General features: G+C 42.3%; 1 protein-coding gene across 2 annotated transcripts in view; it reads right to left on the minus strand.

Annotated features, from left to right (window-relative positions):
• Positions 1-21,010, minus strand: part of LOC123745557 (influenza virus NS1A-binding protein homolog) — a 32,415-nt gene extending 11,405 nt beyond the window's left edge. The window contains exons 1-3 of one of the 2 annotated variants that reach the window (XM_045726215.2): positions 20,356-20,496; positions 11,779-11,897; positions 208-338 (exon numbers count right to left, since the gene is read on the minus strand). In XM_045726215.2, the coding sequence (XP_045582171.2) occupies positions 208-338; positions 11,779-11,830 (183 nt within the window). In that variant the 5' untranslated portion in view covers positions 11,831-11,897; positions 20,356-20,496. Of the gene's footprint in view, positions 1-207; positions 339-11,778; positions 11,898-20,355 lie in introns of both variants that reach the window. The other variant, XM_045726216.2, reaches the window with a different exon arrangement.
• Between the last annotated feature and the right edge of the window lie 975 nt (positions 21,011-21,985).

A 21,985-nucleotide genomic window follows, 5' to 3' on the forward strand; every position in this document is an offset into this window, starting at 1 on the left:
AGAGGAAGGGAGATGGCCGAGCCCTATATCGCCTTCCCTTCAGGCCATACAATGCCTCTGTCTACCCTCATGCACTTAATAAATCCCGCCGGCCTGCATGCCTCTGAAATTACCCTGCTCCCTGCTCTCTCTGCTACAGCTCTCCCTCGTCCATTTGCTCACTCCCCGCAATCCCAAGGATTACAATCGCCTCCCTCCTCGACTCACCTGGAGGATGACGTCGCAGAAATGTCTGCTTTTCCTGAGCTGGTTGAGCTGTCCGAGGCGCTGATGAAGGACATCTGGCCGGTCTTCCATTACCAGGCTGGTGTTCATCTTGCCCTCAGTCACCATCTTGCCTGCCAACACACACACAACACCAGGTTAGTCGACTTGCATTACTATATCAACTTTGTTTCTCCATTCAGAAAGGTGGAATGTATGAAAAATGGTATTCTTTAAGGCTTTACAATGTGAAGCACTATAATCACCGCCACCCCATGATCCCTCACACCCATTTTACGGGGTATGGTGATTGATGCAGATTAAGCCACTCAAAAGGTGGCACGGGCATGAATAGCCCGTAAGTGGTGGTGGCCCTTTGGAGCCATTACCAGTATCAAGAGCTGATACTGGAGATATGTGGAGGTGCAACTGCACCCTGCGTGACGGGAGATGTCTCCCGTCTGTAGGGTATGGCCCCATTCCCTCCCTTTATACCCACTATGACATGGTGACTGTGTCTAATCCCTCACCCGCTTCCCAATCCTGTCCCGCCCTCCGACACCCACTACACAATTCATTCTCCTCTTTAGATAGTATGTTTTGTAACCACACACACAGATCACACTAACGTGATGCATCAAATGAACAAATCCACAAGGGCAGTGACGAGGATTCGAACCTGCGTCTGGGAGCATCCCAGACACTGCCTTAATCGACTGAGCTACGACAGGGTTAAAAGGGTTGAAACCGAAGTTCTACTGAACTTACTGGATCCCGATTAAGGCAGTGTCTGGGATGCTCCCAGACGCAGGTTCGAATCCTCGTCACTGCCCTTGTGGATTTCTTCATTTTACGTTTTGTAACTTTGCGTCATAGTACAAACATTGACGTAACAGGCAACTTGACAGAATTTGGTACTATCACTTCTTAATTAAGTCCGAAAAAAATTAAAAAACAAATATTTCTAGGCCTAGGCTAGCACATATGTACGATGTTACGCCTCAGATAGCGTATATTAGGCCTAGGAAGGTTAGTTTAGGTCGTCTTTTCAACAAATACAAAACCTTTGGGCAGTTTCTTTAACCCTGATGCACCTGTTACATAGTAGTAAATAGGTACCTGGGAGTTAGACAGCTGCTACGGGCTGCTTCCTGGGGATGGAGGCCTGGTCGAGGACCTGGCCGCGGGGACGCTAAGCCCCGAAATCATCTCAAGATAACCTAATGATAATGCTCGTTATTTTTTCAGCAATTATCGTAACCATGTGGCTTAGTATATTTAATAATATATTTAAATAAGCATAGTCAGAAGAGTCGAGTGGATACTCTGCTGACGTCACAGTCGTTCGATCAACGACTTTTGTTAAGTGTTCCTTTTTAGTTTTTCGTAATGTCCAAATCGGATAACCTGCCGTGATATATCTTGGTTATCTTGAGATGATTTCGGGGCTTTAGTGTCCCCGCGGCCCGGTCCTCGACCAGGCCTCCACCCCCAGGAAGCAGCCCGTGACAGCTGACTAACACCCAGGTACCTATTTTACTGCTAGGTAACAGGGGCATAGGGTGAAAGAAACTCTGCCCATTGTTTCTCGCCGGCGCCTGGGATCGAACCCAGGACCACAGGATCACAAGTCCAGCGTGCTGTCCGCTCGGCCGACCGGCTTCCTATAGAATGATATAGAATGGTAGCCGAAGGCTACTTTTATACATTTTCTCAGATTTCACACCAGTTTGAAAATTACCATCATGAATTTTATGTACCAATGTGCATGCATGTATGAGTTTCACGCGTGCAAAAACACCACCAATGTGTACTCTATTTGTGCTTGCGGGGGTTGCGCTCTGGCTCTTTGGTCCCGCCTCTCTACTGTCAGTCAACTGGTGTACAGGTTCCTGAGCCTACTGGGCTCTATCATATCTACACTTGAAACTGTGTATGGAATCTGCCTCCACCACATCTAATGCATTCCATTTGTCAACCACTCTTTACAAAAAAAAAAAATAGTTCTAATATCTCTGTAGCTCATTTGGGCACTCAATTTCCACCTGTGACCTCTAGTGCGGCGTTGTTGTTGTTATATATTCAGCTACTCTGAACAAGTTCCAAGTAGCACGGGCTATGGTGAGCCCGTAACTTACCTGGCACAGGAGCGGGGCAAGAAGCACGGACTATGGTGAGCCTCGTGGACGGGAGATGTCTCCCGTCCTCTAGTGCGTGTGTCCCTTGTGTTAAATAGCCTGTCTTTCTCTACCCTATCAATTCACTCCACCCTGTATGTATGATGAAACTCGGGGACAAGCCCAGAAAGACAATAACAGTTAACGGAAGCCAGTTGACCAGACACCACACTAAAAGTTGAAGGGACGACGACGTTTCGGTCCGTCCTGGACCATTCTCAAGTCGATTGTGATGAGGACAGGTCCCTACCTACCCTACCTGTCCTCATCACAATCGACTTGAGAATGGTCCAGGACGGACCGAAACGTCGTCGTCCCTTCAACTTTTAGTGTGTGGTCTGGTCAACATACTTCAGCCACGTTATTGTGACTCATCGCCTGCAACGGAAGCCACTTTCTTGAAAGAAAGGAAAACAAGATTTAATCACAAACATACAATTAGGATACACCAGAGCAGTACACACTAACCAATACCCTAACCTCAAAAGAAGGCTTTCACAATATTATGCTTGTGAAGCCCATCTCAAACAAGCCCCATGGGGAACCAAATGCACAAAGGTTTATAACGAGGCTATGCTGAAATCGTGCAATTAAAAAAGAGAGCGCTGTATCGAAACGAGCCTTAATCGACACTAGAATAAAAATTCACAATATCAAGAAAATACAAAGGCATGTATGGATACACACACACCACACACACGAGCCAGAGAGATACGAGAAATTACACAATATGATAACAGAAAATCAATGAAGTGGACTATAGTGGAAGCAAACTCCAACCTTAATTTAACAGAAAAGATTAGACTTGCTACGGCGGTCCGTCTAATTACCCAAAGCTTCCTAGCATTACGCAAGTCATCAAGAAATGATATATTTACTCACTATAATATTGGTGTTGAATGTAGAGCATAAAAATATATTTTTACTCCGAAATAATATAATTTTATAACTAAATTAGACGAAACTAAGTGGCAGGTGAAGCTACAGGAAGTCGACGCTCCAAACGACAATGTTGTGGCTTTGGGTAACTAAATGAACCCGATTTCGTTATAAAATGAGGTACCAACCGGAGTTTTAAAGTAACATAAGGCACAAAAGGATGGCAGCTTCACGGGAGAGGCCTCTACTTGCTGATCAAGCACAGGTGACCAGAAGGGTGTTCAAATTGGATTGAAGTACCTCTGACAGGAAACAGGGTTATGGTAAGGGGCCTCAGGTCAGGGAGGTCAAATGGTGTACCCGAAGACCCCATACTGTAGTTATACGCAGCCGAGGAACAATGCAAAGTTGTCATAACACATTGTTAATATAATGTAAGATAACATGAGAAATCAGGCCTAGAGTCGCTGGATTATAACAACCGACAGTTCAGTAAGGAGGGGCTCAGAAGCTAGCTATCCACCCTGAATGACATTTAGGAGAGTGCATACAAGAAGGGGCCTACACAAGGTTAACCTTTTTTCTTCCTAAGCAAATTATCGATCTCTACAAAGCCAGACGCATGCTAGTCAAGCTTTCACTCTGAGCTGTAGTCTGTGGCCGTACCTGCTACACCGTACCCGCCCCTGCCCTTGCATATAGAGGTCAAGGTGTAGCTCCCCGCCTAGTCTAGTAGCATTACCTGTGCTTCTTGGTTTGTATGTGTACGTCTGATACCATACTACTTGTGTAAAGGAGGAATTTTATATGTTTATCTCTCAGAATGTTTGGTAATATGTTTATTGTGATGTGTGTATATGTATGTATTAAACACGATGTTCCATTTGTGTTAGGAAAGACTTTGGTAAATACTGGTTCAGTAACAGGGTTGTTGATTTGTGGAACCAATTGCCGCGTAACATGGTGGAGGTGGGGTCCCTCGATTGTTTCAAGCGTGGGTTGGACATGTATATGAGTGGGATTGGGTGGTTATAAATAGGAACTGCCTCGTATGGGCCAATAGGCCTTCTGCAGTTGCCTTTGTTCTTATGTTCTTATGTACTGAACAGGGTGAGAATAGCTCGAGCTACCTCATCCCTTTGTGTATTTTACCTCAAACTTATTTCAATTTCAATTCAATTTCAGTACTTCTTTGATGTCCGATTACATCATCATCAGATATATAATTTTACACCTTTGACCACGATACCAATAATTTTCAGCCTATTTTGTTTAGATAAAACTTTTTGTAACTAGTGGATCAGCGTACATATTTTTTACGTAATGGACAATTCGATTTAAGTAAATGGTACCAAATTCTATAGTCAGAAAAAATAAAGCTAAAAAAATACATTCCTACGCCTAATATAGGATTATATAACGTGTGTAGGCGCATGTTATGATTTTAGTATTGTGAAATACAAAACAGCAGTGGATGTGCAAGTGTTTGTGGAAAAAAAAAATTTCGTTTTCTATATGGCGTAAAAGTTTTAATCCTTTGAATAATAGGCTACCTTAATACTAAATCTTTACACAGCCCTAGCTAAACCACTTTTATACTAAACAGGTTTGTTCGATGTGCTACAGAATGATGTCTTTAAAACAAAGGATAACCAAGTTTAATGAACAAATTCACAAGGGTCGTGACGAGGGTTCGAACCTACGTCCGAAAGGATCCCAGACGCTGCCTTAATAGGCGTAATAATGCTTATTGTAATAACCAACTTTATGCCCTATTAGCAATCTTTCGAAAACGGACAAAGGGCCAAGTAGAAAGCTTTGTTAGCTTAAGAAGGTATTCGATTAAATGATGCTACTTAACACTCCCCCCCTCTACTCCATACAACTGCGTAACTAATGTTTACTCGCCTTTTAAAACTTAAATTTGTCCTATTTGACTCATTTGTGTGAAGAGTGGTATCGTTCAGTTTCGTTATCTTTTTTACATCTGTTAAAGGCTTTATTGAAGGGTATAAACAGGTTGTTGCAAATAGTTTAGAAAAATATTTTAATACACAAATTCGTCATTTAAAGAGCTAGTTACACATTAAGTTCTGAATTAACTGAGGACGAATTAAGTACAATGATGTAGTGAAACACTAAGCAGAGTAGACTACTTTCATATGACATTTACCTTTCATTTAATCAAATTATGCACAGGGCTTAGCGCTTGTAAAATGGAAAGGGATGGGGGGGGAGGAGGAAGAGAGATGTAGGTAGAGCTAGGTTTAGGAGGCAGTGGAGTGAAATTCTGACCTTACCTTACCTGACCGCCTCCATGACCTTTCGTCTCCATGACCTCAACCATAGGGGGGGGGGGGAGAGAAATAGCCTAAGCTACTCTATCCCTTTGAGATGTATTTCTTTCTTGTCTCAATAAACATACTTGAACTTGATCCTCACCATGTTGTCTATTGAGAACCAAGCATGTGTGTGTGTGTGTGTGTGTGTATGTTTGACTTACAGACTAAATATACTTTCACCCATACGTTTCTTAGTGACTGACCTGTTAAGTGCCAACAGGGTTACACACATCCCCTTAACTCTGGTCATATTCCCCATTAGACATTCGTTCATGAATATTATAACATGTAGTCTTCTAGTTTCTCTGGAATATTAACGACGAGGTTATTGGTACCGAATATAAATATTCAAAACGATACAGTGAGAGATGGCAAAGTATGCTAACATTCGCCATTTTCAGTGTTTCTGAAGCACAATGGATAGCAGTGTGGAGAGACTGGGAGAGTAGGCTACACTGAGGAGAGTAGGAGTCACAGTGCAATTGTTTCATTATAAAAGCCATTGTTCCCCGATATTCTATTAGCCTATCTTACGGCTTTTATAAATTATCTTTAATGTATACAATTAAGGGATACTGGGTTTTAGTAGAGTACCCCTTTTTTGTGTATTTTTGTTACATATTGACACAGTGGCCGTCTTCCAGTTTTCTGGTAATTCTCCAGTTTCTTACGTGAAGAATGGGTTAAGGGTAGAGTTACAGTGTGGGTGTTGGGAAAGCAAGTTAGGGACAATGGTTGCAGAATGTGGGTTAGGATACACTGTGTGTGTGGAAATCATTGATCAAGAGACCAGTCCCTCGTTAAAGCTGCCAGGTCTTCCTCGCACCGCTCTATGGTACATGTGCAGGTAGAGCCCCGGCGTCGGGTCACTAATGTGGGATTTGTGTTTGCCGGGGTTGAGCTCCGGCTCTTTGGTGCCGGCTCTCAACTGTCAGTCAATTGGTATTTGATCCGTATAGTGTAAAGGGTGTAGCACACCCACGCTGGGAGGACTGAGTATTGTATACACGAGTGTCTCGTCAACTTGATTGATGCAAGTTCCACGAGATCTGAACATTTTGATCATTGACATGTTGAGGGACCGTTTCTGCAAGCGGTTAAGGGTGCATGTGGATGGTTTTGATGGTGGTGTGGATGTTTGACGAGGTACTAGGTGTATGTGACAGCGAAGCACATAGATGCTTCGCGGTGGACCAAACACTCAAGTCTAGCCTGGCCTCAGGCCGGGCTAGGGGAGAAGAACTCCATGAACCCCATCAAGTAAATATCAAGCAGATGGGTGGAGCACGAGTATAGAAGGTATTACATAAGATACGGCCACATAATCAGTAATATGCGTGCGATTTATCAACTCTTAAGGTCATTGTAGGTTATGATGATGCATACGCATGCGTGCGTGTGGGGGAGGGAGGGTTGTAAATACTGGCAGGGACAAGGGAGCCCATGAGAATTGACCAGTACAGTTCTGTGAAGATATGTAAATAGATGAAACAATTACAGTGCATTACACTGGCTAACTAGGAACTTGCCTCTTCAGTAACTGGGATGAAGGTCCCCAGTGCGCGTCGCAGGCGGCTTGAGCCACCAGCGTGGGCCGCAGGTTTATGCCAGAAGGCAAGGTGAAAGAGACTGAGGAATCTATCCGTCAGCGGAGCCTTCCAGATAGACATGTGCTGCCGCTGCAACCCGCATACGTCTCTCTTACTCAAGTATTGCCACTCCGTCTCTGTTCTATCACAAACCTTTCCTCCAGTAATTGTCCTATTTGTCCTCCTTTGTATCGTACCTTTGTCCTCTTGTATCTATCTTTATCGCGTCAGTGTTCATCTTTTATATTTTTTTCCATCTCGTCCTACCACCCGACAATTCTAAACCAAGTCCTGGCCCCAGTCATTATGTTTCCAGGGCCGTGTCAGGATCTTAGATTTATTTTTATAACGAGCACAAGGGGGTTGGGGGGGGGCCATGTGGGGGGGGAGATGTGGGGGGGGAGGGAGATGTGGGGGGGGAGGGAGATGTGGGGGGGGGAGGGAGATGTGGGGGGGGGGTGGAGCGGGAGATGTAGGGCCAGAAATTGTCACGCATTTCACTCTGCTTCCCAGTAAAATATTGATACACCCTCAGCTCAAATTGGAGGATTATACCCTGGGGGGAAAAAACTGCAAAATACACTTAAATCGTGCTTATCACTATTATAATACCGTAACAAATAAAGAAATGCAGAGACATAACGGAAAGAGGAGAGACAGCTTCCATCCTGCCAGTATAACTGTAAACATCCACTTCCTCTCTGGTACGCTCCGGTCCCCCAGAATAAACAATAATCATATCGTAACTGAAGGTAATGTACGCGAGGAAGATAAGAATGCTACACACCCTTCATCTGGCCGGGTACCTTACGTTGGTTCCCAAGACCAATACCCTTGTCCTCTGCCCAGAAACGTGTGAATCACAACTTTGTTAATCAGATACCTTTGAAGGTGTTCTATGAAGTTACATCATTAACACCGAAAGGGATCTTTACTTAAGTTAAGAAACCAGAAGAACGCAATTATCTTTAGAAAATGTTGAGGCTGTGTAATGAGGTCAACTTGTCCTCTTAAAAAGAACGTCACTTTTGCCCGTATGGCCGAATATGGACGTAATTTGAAAATGAAAAAATGAAAATAAATTTGGGATTTTCTTACATGAGGTTGTGTGTGCATTAGACGAGGGATGCGGGTCCATACCTTTGTGTTGCTCTAATATTTTATCGTGTAATAATTACATAGGCAAGATCAAAATATTTGGCTTAAGCCTTAAGATAAGGCATTATGGATTACGTATTGGAACATTTATTTCCCATCCGATGGAAAAATATCAGTGAGCATAATTCGAATTCAAACCAATACTGAAGAGAACATTTTAAAAGCAAATTCCAAAGAGACGAGTATAGTGCTGATTGTGATGAGTACTACTCATCTACAATCAGACTACTACAATCAGCACTACTACTACTGCTCGGCTAAGTGCTGATTGTGATGAGTAAACCAAGTTACTCACTCCCAATCAACAACTTTCACGCTCTACCAATCCGACTATCTACGCTACTGTTTAAACATTATCAGGGGTATCTGTCCCAGCTTTTAGGCTTAAAAACAAAAACTCTCGCAGAGATATTATGGACTTTCTGAAAGTTGAAGTGACAAAGAAAGTTCATTTATCCGTCAATACTGTAGTCAATTGTCAACAATTACCGCTCCCTCTTCCTTACAGTATTAGTCTTATTTAATACTGGAAGTTCCCAGACTTCCATTCACCCGGACTTTTTCAGCCTTTCGGAGAACCTTTTTTTGTACAAGTGCGTTATTTGAACATGATACAAGTCTAAAAGGAATTTATAGTGGTTAGTGGCTCACGTATGTCTAGATAACTTTCCCGGATGAGGAGTGGTTGCTGGAACTAGGCTTTGGCGGGAGCACACTTAATCCAGTTAGCTAAGGTGCTAACTGGCAGTCGGGCCGCCTAGGCTTTAAGTCTGCTTACTACGATAGGTTTCGGGAGGTTTTTTTTTCTTTATAAATGCATTATCTGGAACCTATTTTAAATTCGCGAAATTATAACGCAGGATTAATTACACAATTCCTTAGCGATATACAAGGAATATAGTTATTAAATATGCATTTCATGTAACAACTAGTCAACCACTGCACGGTATTTTAAATACATTATTTTATTTATAAAATATAATACATTATAAGGTATTTTAAATACAATATTATACTACCTATTTAGACTGCATTACAGGTTTCATATGATTGTTAATGGCAATCCTGTATTAGAGCGGAATGAATAATTGTTACTGTAACGTTGATTAACAATAGAAGATGTCGCATTTTACAATATTCACTTTTTTTTGGACTAGAGATCAGTTGCGGGAATATTTTCTTTGCGATTCTTGGCAAGCTGGCTGGGCTAGCTGGCTCTTCTCTCCCCGCTCCTTCCAATGTAAAATGATCAAACACGTTCCATTAATTTTTTGGCAAGAGATCAGGATCTTTTGTTTTGTTAACGATGCCAAATCTTTATTTTCTTATTACGAGCAAACTTGCTACTGTTGTGAAGATGCGTTGTTAGGTTGTTGCCATATACAGGTTTTGTTTTGTTCCAATATTCTTACACTTGGAGCATCAGTATTACGTTGCGTTGCGGTAGCCTGGTCTTCCTAAAGACAGTATTTTGAGCTAATACTCTTGTTTCGGTTATAACGCCCTGTTTCGCCTTCGCGTACTAGTGGCTTTACAAGATTGTAATTACTATGCTATGTATCCTCACAATCCCAATGTGCCTTCTTGTATATATAAATAAAAAATAAATAAAATAATGAAGTACCTTAGGGTCGCCAACAAACTATTTGCTCATTAGCGTGAGCAAGTGAAGGCTTCAATATTGCAACAATTGTGCTTTACATTTTCCTTTAAACTTTGCAAGCTATTTTGTACATAAATGTAAAGCAAATAGACGAACGAAGTAGCAGTCCCCGTGGCTAAGTGGTAACACACTCGCCTGGCGTTTCACAGGCGCTTTGACCTGGGTTCATATCCTGGCCAGGGAAGATTGACTGGGTGCCAACTCTTAACTGCAGCCTCTGTTCACCCAGCAGTGAATGGGTTCCTGGGTGTTAAACGATTTGGAGAGTCTTGTTCCGGGAAAAATTAGGATTAAGGACTTGCCCGAAATGCTATGCGTGCTAGTGGCTTTACAAGAATGTAAGTACTCACGTGCGTGTACTCATCTAGTTGAGCTTTCGGGGGTTGAGCTCTGGCTCTTTGGACCCGCCTCTCAACTGTCAATCAATTAACCGATTATCTCCCGCCCCCCCCCCCCCCCAAAGGAAGCAACAAATAGCGTACCGTAACAACTGTAACTCTCGGGTACCCATTTACTGCTAAGTGAACAGGTGCATCAGGGTGAAAACAACTGCCCCAATTGTCATAGGACTACGAATACCAAGCGCTGTCCACTCAGCCGTCAGGCCCCGAGGACATGTTGGGTAGCTTAATCTTTATCAATAATTCAATTTCTTACCTCTATCGATCCCTTGATGCTCTACAGTTTGTGCGTACGTCAAGACACCCCATTAAACACCTGCCCGAAACCAGGGGCCAGATTCACAAAGCAGTTACGCAAGTACTTACGAACGTGTACACCTTTCCTCAGTCTTTGACGGCTTTGGTTACATTTATTAAACAGTTTACAAGCATGAAAACTTCCCAATCAACTGTTGAAATTGTCATAAACAGCCTCCTGGTGCTTTGGAGCTCATTAACCGTTTAATAATTGTAAACAAAGCCGACAAAGATTGAGAAAAGATGGACAGGTTCGCGAATCTGGCCCCAGCCTCGGAACACCCTTGTGTCTGCACAATAGGTACAGGTCAAGGTTTGGGTGAAGGTACGACTGCTCTTACGGGCGGTTGCGCCACAAAATCTCCAACGCACCATGCCGTCCTCTTCCGACCTCTGCCTTAACAACAACCTCTGATTGACCGTCCCGCCCTTCCCACAACTGAACCCCTCCACCACCACATTTTGTTCTTATCCCGCCATGTGTTACGTGTTCATCAGTACGCCTTGACACGTAATATCTCTGCAGATGATGAGTCACAATAACGTGGCTGAAATGTTGACCAGACCACACACTAGAAAATGAAGTGACGACGACGTTTCGGTCCGTCCTGGACCATTCTCAAGTCGATTGTGAGAATGGTCCAGGACGGACTGAAATGTCGTCGTCACTTCATTTTCTAGTGTGTGGTCTGGTCAACACGTAATATCTATGACATCTACTTTGCGCGGGTTAAGTATGTTTACCTCTAGTCTGTGAACAGTTGTCCTACTCCAAGCCTGGTCTGGCGCTAGGCTTGTCATGTGAAAACTTGATCTTGCGTACTATGTTAAGAGCGGACCCTGCTTACCTTGAGTGAGTTCAAGTTTGCAGTGTGGACCCCAGACATTTCTAAGCATACATGCGCAGCTCAATAACTACGTATATCAATATTCTGTAGATTTATTTAAGCTGTCTACTACTTGACAGACTTTTTTGAAATGGGGTAAATGTGCTATAATGCTCACTTTTGCTAGAGTTTAAAAGTTTGGTAACTATTGAATATCGACATTCGTGGGGGGTCAACTCACCTTTCGGGGACGGAAATGCGGTGTTTGTTGGTTTGGTGAGTGTGGAGTCCATCCTTATGCGTAACTGTATGACAACACGCCACTCAGGGAAGGTACTGCTGTGGAGCCTTGCACCTCAACTAGCAAGAAAGAAGGTTAACTTCAAATCTGCCCTAATGGACCGTGTATTGCGAAGTCATAATATAAAAAAGGTGCACTTCAACTTTAATATTTATTATCAATCGAATATACCCTATTAAAACAGACCATTGATAAAGAGCATGTCATCAAATGAACAAATCTTAGTATTGTTCACCCGTAGCTTAGTAGGTTTGAAACCTCACTCCCTCGTGTATTTAACTTATTGTATTTGTACAAAGCTAAAATAAAATGGAAAACTAGTATAGCTTTGACGCTTAACGATATCCAAGCCGTGCACGCAGCCACTAGTAATTAAGTGTAATTACCTAAGTGTAATTACAGGATGAGAGCTACGCTCGTGGTGTCCCGTCTTCCCAGCACTCTGTCCTATAACGCTTTGAAATTACAGTACATTAAATGATAGCACACACCTGGTCTTTTTTAAATATCATGTGTATTAATGTCAATCATTAATATTTTTAAAAACGGCTTACCATTAATTGCCTTGGAAAAAAAATTACCATTAGGCTCTTTCATTTCGCCTGACGCTTCTGTTCACCTAGCAGTAAACAGGTAGTTGGGAGTTAGGCAACTGATGTGGGGTAGATCCTGGAGGTGGTCAGTGATATACCTCAGTATAGAGAGGTATATATTTTGCATATAGCAACAATTTGTCATACGAACAAATAATGTTGGACACACACAACAAATACTGGACATACGAACAAATACTGTTGGGGACACACAACAAATACTGGACATACGAACAAATACTGTTGGACACACAACAAATACTGGACATACGAACAAATACTGTTGGACACACAACAAATACTGGACATACGAACAAATACTGTTGGACACACAACAAATACTGGACATACGAACAAATACTGTTGGACACACAACAAATACTGGACATACGAACAAATACTGTTGGACACACACAACAAATACTGGACATACGAACAAATACTGTTGGACACACACACAAGTTGACGTTTTACACAAATATTGTATAGGGCACGAAAAAGAATGCAACAACCAAACCAAATAATATCCAAATAAGCGTTTCTGCCCGAAACGCTTTGCGTAATAGTGGCTTTGGGCATTGTATGTACCAGCTCTATCTATAAACCTAGCAATTTTTGTAACAATCTCTTATGTACCTTACCTGAATAAACATTTATTTATTATTTATATCCTAGGCCTAATAGCTCAAATTAATTAGGTCTAAATCGGCGTATATCTTATTTAGGCCTAGGCCAGGTTGTAGAAATTTTTTAGCATGGTATTTACAGTAATCCAATAGTACAAATTTAACTTTTTTTAGGCAACGTGTCGATTAAGTTTCTATAAGGATTACCATATTCGGAGAATAGATTGAGGAAACACCAAGATCGACGATTACATAAAATTTACTTAGACGTCCTGTAAATTCGATAGATTTAAAATTCAATAGATTAAAGTAATGTCAGCTTACAGTAATTCCCGAATCTATAGTTTCCTTATTTTGTTATTAATACCGCCCTTACTCTCCTACAACGATAACCTTGGGTCAGATTCACGAAGCAGTTACGCAAGCACTTACGAACGTGTACATCTTTCCTCAATCTTTGACGGCTTTGGTTACATTTATTAAACAGTTTACAAGCATAAAAACTTGCCAATCAACTGTTGTTATTGTTATAAACAGCCTCCTGGTGCTTCGGAGCTCATTAACTGTTTAATAATTGTAAACAAAGCCGCCAAAGATTGAGAAAAGATGTACAGGTTCGTAAGTGCTTGCGTAACTGCTTTCGTGAATCTGGCCCCTTGACTGTAGTTAATTGCTACAGTCTATCCCAATATGTATTATTATTCTTGTATATTTATGTTTACTTTAGTACGTTAATGAATACTCCCTACGTACAGAATGAAATTTAAATATTACATAGCGTTCTGGGCAAAGTAACATGTTGATTTTATGTGATGTGTAAATATAGAAACACATACCAAACGGCATTAAAATAGCTTTAGCAACCCCATACCTTTAGAGTGGATTCATATCAAACATTGAATTGTAAAATTAAATTGTTTTAACTACTGTACATTCTATATGAACGAAGAAACAGTGTCCCTATATATTCTACTATATTATGCTCTCCATGCTGTGTACACACACGCCTCAGTACTCACCTAGTATGGCTTGCGGAGGTTGAGCTTTGGCTCTTTGGTCCCGCCTCTCAAGTATGCCACAGTTCAGTTTTGGCTCCTGTTTCCCCTCACCTCGTTACCTTAGCTCATACTAGGGGGGGGGGACACTAGACTGACTGAAAAGTTGCCACCCCCCACCCTTCGTCACCGGAAAGTTCCAGTCGTATACAATACCGATTGATTAGTCAATATGCAATTGATTATAATTTCACAATGTATAATTATTGTATCATTGCACAATTATTGTAGTTATATAATTATGCAATTATTGAACGATTAATATGTCTAGGGCCGTAACAACGCCAAGAGTGAAGTACAGTATTAACAATTATTCATCTAAGCGGTATATACTTAGCTTCAAACCCAAGCCGCACTTCCCAGCAGTAGCAAACTCTAGGAGAAAAACTTTGTGGCTTAGAGAGATCAGAGTAAATATTAAATAAAGCGTTTATTCAGTAAATACGACAACCTTGTAGCTACATTAAACTCACGGCGATTTTAAAAAGGTATTTGCAACAAAATGGAAAACTGAAAATCGTTAATTTTAACCAGTAGCGTAAGGAAAATTAAATTGTAAAACGCTTATTGCCAATGAATGAAGATCGTGGCTTGGCATGGTATTCTAGCGAAGGTAAATAAATCTTATGTTGGGTCAAGTCGACTATCTTCTTGAGGTTATCTTGAGATGATTTCGGGGCTTTTTTTTTTAGTGTCCCCGCGGCCCGGTCCTCGACCAGGCCTCCACCCCCAGGAAGCAGCCCGTGACAGCTGACTAACACCCAGGTACCTATTTTACTGCTAGGTAAGAAGGTGACTACAATAAGCAAGATGTAAGCTATATTATTATTGGACACAATTTGGTAATACTCCTCGTATTACCAAACCTCCCACCTCCCTTTCCACAATAGCCCGACCTCTCAAGGGCACAAACTAAACTAGCTCAACTGACAACGTATTGTGGATTAAACAACCTTGTAGCACGCGTCCCATTTTTAAGTATACTTTACTCCAAGGCCAAAAACTGATAAGGAATATAAAATGATAGGGGCTCGCAAAATTGGTAATGTCCCGTTTTCTGTTCGTGGGTACTCTAGTTGGTTAGGCTAGTGCACAATTTTTAGACCTTGGGAACTGAATTAAAAGTTCCTCGCGAAGATTTAATGTTTACTCTCCAAGTTACTAGGTCGTAAATAATTGTCATATAGACTAGCGTAGTGTTCTTGCCATGTCTTACATTAACCAGGGGTAGTTATCTACGAATTGCCAGCCAGATAACCTATCATAGTATCCGCTGTCAGCCAGATTCCTACAAAACCCTGTAAAAGGCAGACATTTTCAGCCCCATGGGTTGTCAGGTGGTCATAACCGGTTTATCGAGAACTAAAAGCATTATATAATATAAAGGCGAAGCAGTAGAGCTTAGCACAAAGGCGAGGCTGGAGGAAGTAAAGAAATGCATTCGGCAAAAAGTATTATCAAGTGGAACTTCCTGTGTATATTTCCTCCCTCGCAGGGTAACAAGAGACAAAGCCACCCAACAGAGGAGCGAGAGCGAGGAGAGGGGGGGGGGAGGCAACTAACAGGGGTGTGAGTGGGTGGAGGGGGGGGGGGCGGGGTTACCAAACAGAGACGCGTGAGTGAGGGAGAACTCCCTCATGAGTCAAGATGTCGTAAACTGATGCTGTGAAAACACACTACACTACGTAGCTAGCTTGCTCTTGCCACCTCCAAGATCACAAGAGGCTGCATGCTGAAACTACCGTAATTATCTTACACACGCTTTTATTTAATCTGGTTCCCATATGCCGATGGAACCGAATTTATCTTTTTACATATTCTCCGACCGAATCCTCAAGCCTCTGACTCTTCTATTTACATCCTAGTTTGTAAGATCCGTGTAGGTCCAACCTAAAGAAAACGATTGTCTATATATTATGGTTCAATTTCGACTATACACAGGTTTCTGAAATTATTTGACACCCCCTCCCACAAGAATCTTGGAATTTAGAGTGAAGGTTGGTCTAATAATTGTATTTTAGTATTGAGGCACGGCTGACAAACCGTGCCTGCCTTCCACATTAGGCCTGCAGTAGCGAGTGCCTCAGGTCCAAACAGTGTCCCGAAACAGTGATCGAAAGCATTATCCTAGCAACTGACCTGAAACAAAATTAAGCCTTGCCATGGGAACATTGCGTAAACAAAATCTGGGACACCTGGAGAAAGTATGCTGGCAAGCAGACCTGTAATAGTACTTCACAATTTTACAAGTCTTCTTTGGGCTCCTAATCGTTTTTATTAACATTTAGATACATCTGCATACGTCAGTTGCTTAATTTAGAACCTGTACTCGAGGTCGATCTCGAACCCATTGTTGATGTGACGACTTATATTGAATTATGTAACTAGCTCATCAAGATTGTAACTTGCTTAGCTAAATGAATTGTGGGGTTCAGTCCCTGAGCCCATTATGTGCCTCTGTAACCCTTTCCACTACCGCCCACAAGATGGGTATGGGATGCATAATAAATGAACTGAACTAAACTGCATACGTGTACCAACAGTTGTACGGTTCTAAATTAATAAGAACCAAGTACAATTAAATTCTAGAAGTCATAAGCTACTGCTTTATTAAATGTAGTTACTGTAATTATTACGCTTGAGAACACACACATACATCTGTACTCAACCCAAGGAGTTGCATATTACGCAAGGGTAATGACTCGTGGTTGTCCTTTGTCCTGAGGACAAACTAATTTGCATTCCGTATCTGAACCAGAGCCCCCAAGGTGATATCCCACACTGTGTTATGAAAGATTCATCAACATTACATATTCTTCCAGTCAAAATGTGCTTATCAGCCTAACCAAATTGAAAAGTCTTCATATAGGTCATTTACAATTGTCAGACCAAGGATTAAATTGACGTCACATCCTGGTTGACGGCTCGTCAATAAAATCATATTTGTCGAAACAATCTTTTAAAAACCTCTATAAAACGACTGGTCGTTTTCATGTGACGTTTATGACAGCCTCGAGATCGCTTGCCATATAATTAGGCTATAACAAGCCTCCCTCAACCCCTAGCAACTCTTATTCCTAGTATAACTCCTAGTATATTATAACTAACTCCCCTAGTATCTCTTATTTGAGTTCTCTCTGAATATTGCAGTTCTCTTAAGAAGTCAGAATCCAAGAACCTTTATTATAAAAAAAATTATAATACATTTATACCAATTATAAAAAAAACATCGGTTAGATCATGCTTTTGTATTTTGGAAAATTGCCAAACCAATTAAATCTTCTGTTGCAGTCTAACGTAGCCTAGCCGTCATGAGTTCAAATTTCATTGATGCGGCAGTTAATTGAATTCTATTTTTAAACCAGTTCCTCGAGTTTAAACAGCACTTGAAAATATAAATTAAGACAAGTGACCCAGACGCGACTTTGGAGGATAAATGGGATTTGAACTGTGAATGCTGGGCCACAAACCAATGGCACACAATCACAGGCACAGTCTCTGGAGGAAAGCCTGCAAAAACAACCTCACGTCGCTGAAAGAAATTAAGTGCTAGGAGAGACATGATCACTATATACAAGATTCTCCGGAATTGATAAGGAGTAGAAAGACTTAACACTGGTGGTACCCGTAGAATGGGACACAGGTGGAAACTGAATACCCAGATGAGCCATAGAGACATTAGAAAGAACTCTTTAGTGTTAGTAGCAAATGGAATAGATTAGGTAGTGATGTGGTGGAAGCCGATTCCATGCAGTTTCAAATGTAGATATGACACAGCTCAATAGCCTAAAGAATCAGCATACCGGTTGAGTGTCTACTGGGGGTTGAGTCACCCCCATTCAGCACCGCTTCTGTGTCAGGTAAGTCCACCACGGGCTCACCATAGCCCGTGCTACTTGGAACTTGTTCCGAGTAGCTGAATCTATAACAACAACGGTTGAGTGATGGCCGAGCGGCAGGACCAAAGAGCCAAAGCTCATTCCCCTCAAGCACAACTAGACAAGTACATGCACGTACGTAGACACGCTGGTAGAGACTGAATAAGGTGGCGTGAGAGCTCAAGATGTTCCAGGTCTTCACAACAGAGCAAGAAGTTGCTGAAGTAAGAGCAAGGTGTGTGTGGGGGGGGGGTGAACCAGGCACACCCAATGGATGAATGTGTGATTACCAGTGGTGAGGCTGGCCCAGATGAAATCTCACTACAGGTACCGAAAAAGAGGGAGCAAAAGCACTATGCTTGCCAGTCTCCATGGTGTATAATAGGTAGCTGGTAGTAGAACTACCAAGAAGTTGGAAGGCAGATTTAGTGCCAGTGTGCAAGGGATACAGTAGGTACAGAACTATAGACCAGTATCTATCTCGCATACAACGTAAGGAAAAAATAGAGCATCAGGAGTTCGCAACAAGGATCGTCCCAGAATTGTGGGGGATGAAGAGACTGAAGGAATTAACCTGACGACCCTAAAACAAGAGGAGGGGGAGACATGATAGACGTCAATTCCCCTTCAATATTTTATACAAGGTGGAAAATGAAATGGAAGCTTGCGACACGTCTGAGTCAGTTGTTAGAACAAATGCAGAAGGGCCGTGATGAGGATTCGAACCTGCGTCCGGGAGCATCCCAGACACTGCCTTAATCGACTGAGCTACGACAGTCGAAATCTAAGTTCTACTGAACTTACTGGATCCTGCAGCCTCTCCGAGACACAAACCAGGGTTTTACACAACTCCCCCATGCACTCGAGCTATGTCAATAGGCCGTTCTCCCTCTTCGCCCTTACTTCATTACACAATCACACTAACGTGATGCATCAAATGTTAGAACGTTTTCCTATTAGTGCAAAAATGGAATGAACTAAAGCGCAGGTTGTAGAAAAACTCCATGTTAACAATACTGTAGATATGATATTGAAATGTATTGGCGTATGCCATTACATTCACAAATCTGAATTAGTTATGATTTAGGACCTTGTATACTACTATGACCAGCTGTGGAATATGCAGCGCCAGGATCGAGTACCTGGCATATGTAACACGAAACTAAGCTGAACCACACGAACCACAGACCAGAGATTTTTTTGATTAGTCAAGAAACGGAATGTGCCAAGAAACGTCTTTCAAAGGTCGAGTTAACAACCCAATAGGCTCGGGGAACCTGTATACCAGTTAATTAAAATTTGAGAGCGGGAACATGGCGGTGAAGCTGGACTCACCGCTGGACTCGCCCAAACGATTAAGTCTAGTACGTGCGTGCGTGCGTGTACACACACATTGGGGTCGTGTTCATTCTGCAGACACTGTTCACCTTTGGTCGTTCTCCCCCCCCTCCCCCACCCCACACACACTAGACCCATTACCAACCTTACTGCGCATGTCAACGAAGTTCAGAAAGAGCCCAGGAGCTGGAGCTCAGCTACCAGAGTAAGAATACAGACATGCTTATTCATACGCCTATGTGAGTACAAACATGTCACATCTCTCTTTCAGATTGTAGACGAACATATGGAATCGAGCACCAAATGAGCCGTAGATACCCCCCCCTCCCCCCATCCCTTGTCAGATGACAAAGTGCAATAATTAGTGTAAGCAAACCCCGCAACTAGCTTCAAATGTATAGATATGACAGCCTAACTAGACACGTAAATTGACTAGCCAGGGGTTAAGAAACACTGATTTGTGTATTAGTGACGCTAGGGACTTAAGATTACTTAAGAGCCCTCAACTGTTTACAGTCTTTATATATTTACTGACAACGAACACTGGCTGCCTAAAATTAATTTTTATAAACCGTTGCCTATTCTTTGTAAGTACAACAAGGCTAGTACAATTAGGCGAGTACATATAGACAATACCGTGCTGTATATATACTTTCGTCTTGACAAAATTAAGACTTACCAAATGTTATTAAATAAGGCTTCCAAGGAGATGTTAAGAGATCAAAACTGCTGTGTCGTCGATAATTTTCTAAGTTAGATGGTTAAGTTACTGCTTATATAATGTGCACTCCCCTAGCTCAGCCAGCCCGGGGCAGAGGTGTTGCCTATCTTAAAATGATTTTAGACTTTTACCAAGCCTTATAGTACACCAATCCATAGTTTATTTTGTCAGTGGTGTAATTCCACTTTAGACAAACCTATACATATAAAACCTAAAAAAAGAACAAAGCAGGAAACTTTAATATATATTTCGACATTTAATTGTTACTGGGAGGAGGAGGAGGAGCGAGCTTGGGGCTCCACTTACCTAGGGAGCGTTGGACGCTGGTGAGAGGTGCGGGGCTGGTGTCTGTTGGGGCGCTTCTCCTCTCCGTCTGTGGGCTGTGACAAAGCCGGGCGGCCTCCTCTTCACCTCCTGCTAGAGAACAACTGGGAAAACGACCATATTGTTCAGAAACCGATAAATGAATAGTGCCAGTCTGGGAAAGCTATGACCCTCCAGGATTCTTTAGTTGATGGTGTGTAGGCTTGACTGGTGGTGGGTGCGGCGCTTGATACAACGACCAAGGGAATCACACCACTCAATATGTCCCACTAGAGTGTCTTAACAAAACTCTCACTTGATCTAAATACACATAGTCTGTCTGGCGACGAGCGACGGTTGCTTCCTCTACGCCTGACACACGTGGAGCGACTGGCTAGGCGAGCCGCTGGCAGTGGATAGCGGCTGGCTTGGGAGTTGGCTGGTCGGCTGGTTGGCTGGCTCAGCGACCACTGGCTGCCGGTAGCGGAGCTCTGAACACGTTGCAGCAATTAGTAGTCTACAGGTACACCACTTGGAGGTCCTCAGAGGGCTTGCATGTGGCCTTAGCAGAAGGTAGTGACGTACTAGCGTGGCGGCAAGGGTAGTAATGCGTCAGGCCAGAGGAACTGGACCATTCTGGTAAGGGTGGCGTGGATCAATACCACTGAGTGTACCACGCATGGCCGCCCAGCAGGGCGCCATGCTGCCGGAGGTACACAAATCAAATCAAATCAAATGTTTATTCAGGTAAAGATACATACATAGAAGATGAATTACAAACATAATGTTGGATTTATAGATATAGTTAGTACATACAATGCCTAAAGCCACTAATAAGCACAGCGTTTCGGGCACAGTATAGCTCCAGGTGTCTCACATCCACCTCCACTTTCAACTCACTCTACCTTCTACATCCAGCCAACAATATGAACAAAAAATACACACGTTATTTAACCTGTATTTATTAAACAATACTGAGGTTACACCCTTTTAGTACATACAATTTTAACAGAACATCAGATCGAATATCGGTTCGTTAGGAGGTTTACGTCCATTATGCTCAAGAGAAGAAATTAAATTACTCCTCGCAAACTCACAACATTTTTGTTCTTGATTGATATATAAAAATATGACAATCTGCTTTAACTTCACCAACGAATATGTTATATATTAAGTTTCGTGGTAGCTAAGAAACATTTAGTGAAGAAGTATAAGAGTTGAGCATAAAGTGGAGTTGTTGTTGTTAAAGATTTAGCTACTCAGGACAAAGTGTCCATGTAGCACGGGTTATGGTGAGCCCGTAAATAAAGTGGAGGCTGGGTACAGTTGATCTATTGCTCTCCGGCAAGAAGGGCGTGTGTGTATAGGCAGCAGTAAGGCCTACCGTGGAGGTGTGTGGGGCAGTGTGACTATGGGAAAAAAATTAAGTGACAGGTAGACTGATATGAGACATGTGACATGGAAAGGGTTGGGGAGAGAAGTACCAAGGTACTGTACATACCTTACTTAACAGGTAGGGTACTTAACAGGTAGCGTACTTACTTAACAGGTAACTTAAGTGGGGGAAATTGTTTGAATCGTTAATTGCAAAAGCCATTCGTCTTCTGCTTTAAAAACATAGATTAATAAATGA

This window comes from Procambarus clarkii, chromosome 71 (genome assembly GCF_040958095.1).
Source record: "Procambarus clarkii isolate CNS0578487 chromosome 71, FALCON_Pclarkii_2.0, whole genome shotgun sequence".
NCBI classification, from domain to species: domain Eukaryota; kingdom Metazoa; phylum Arthropoda; class Malacostraca; order Decapoda; family Cambaridae; genus Procambarus; species Procambarus clarkii.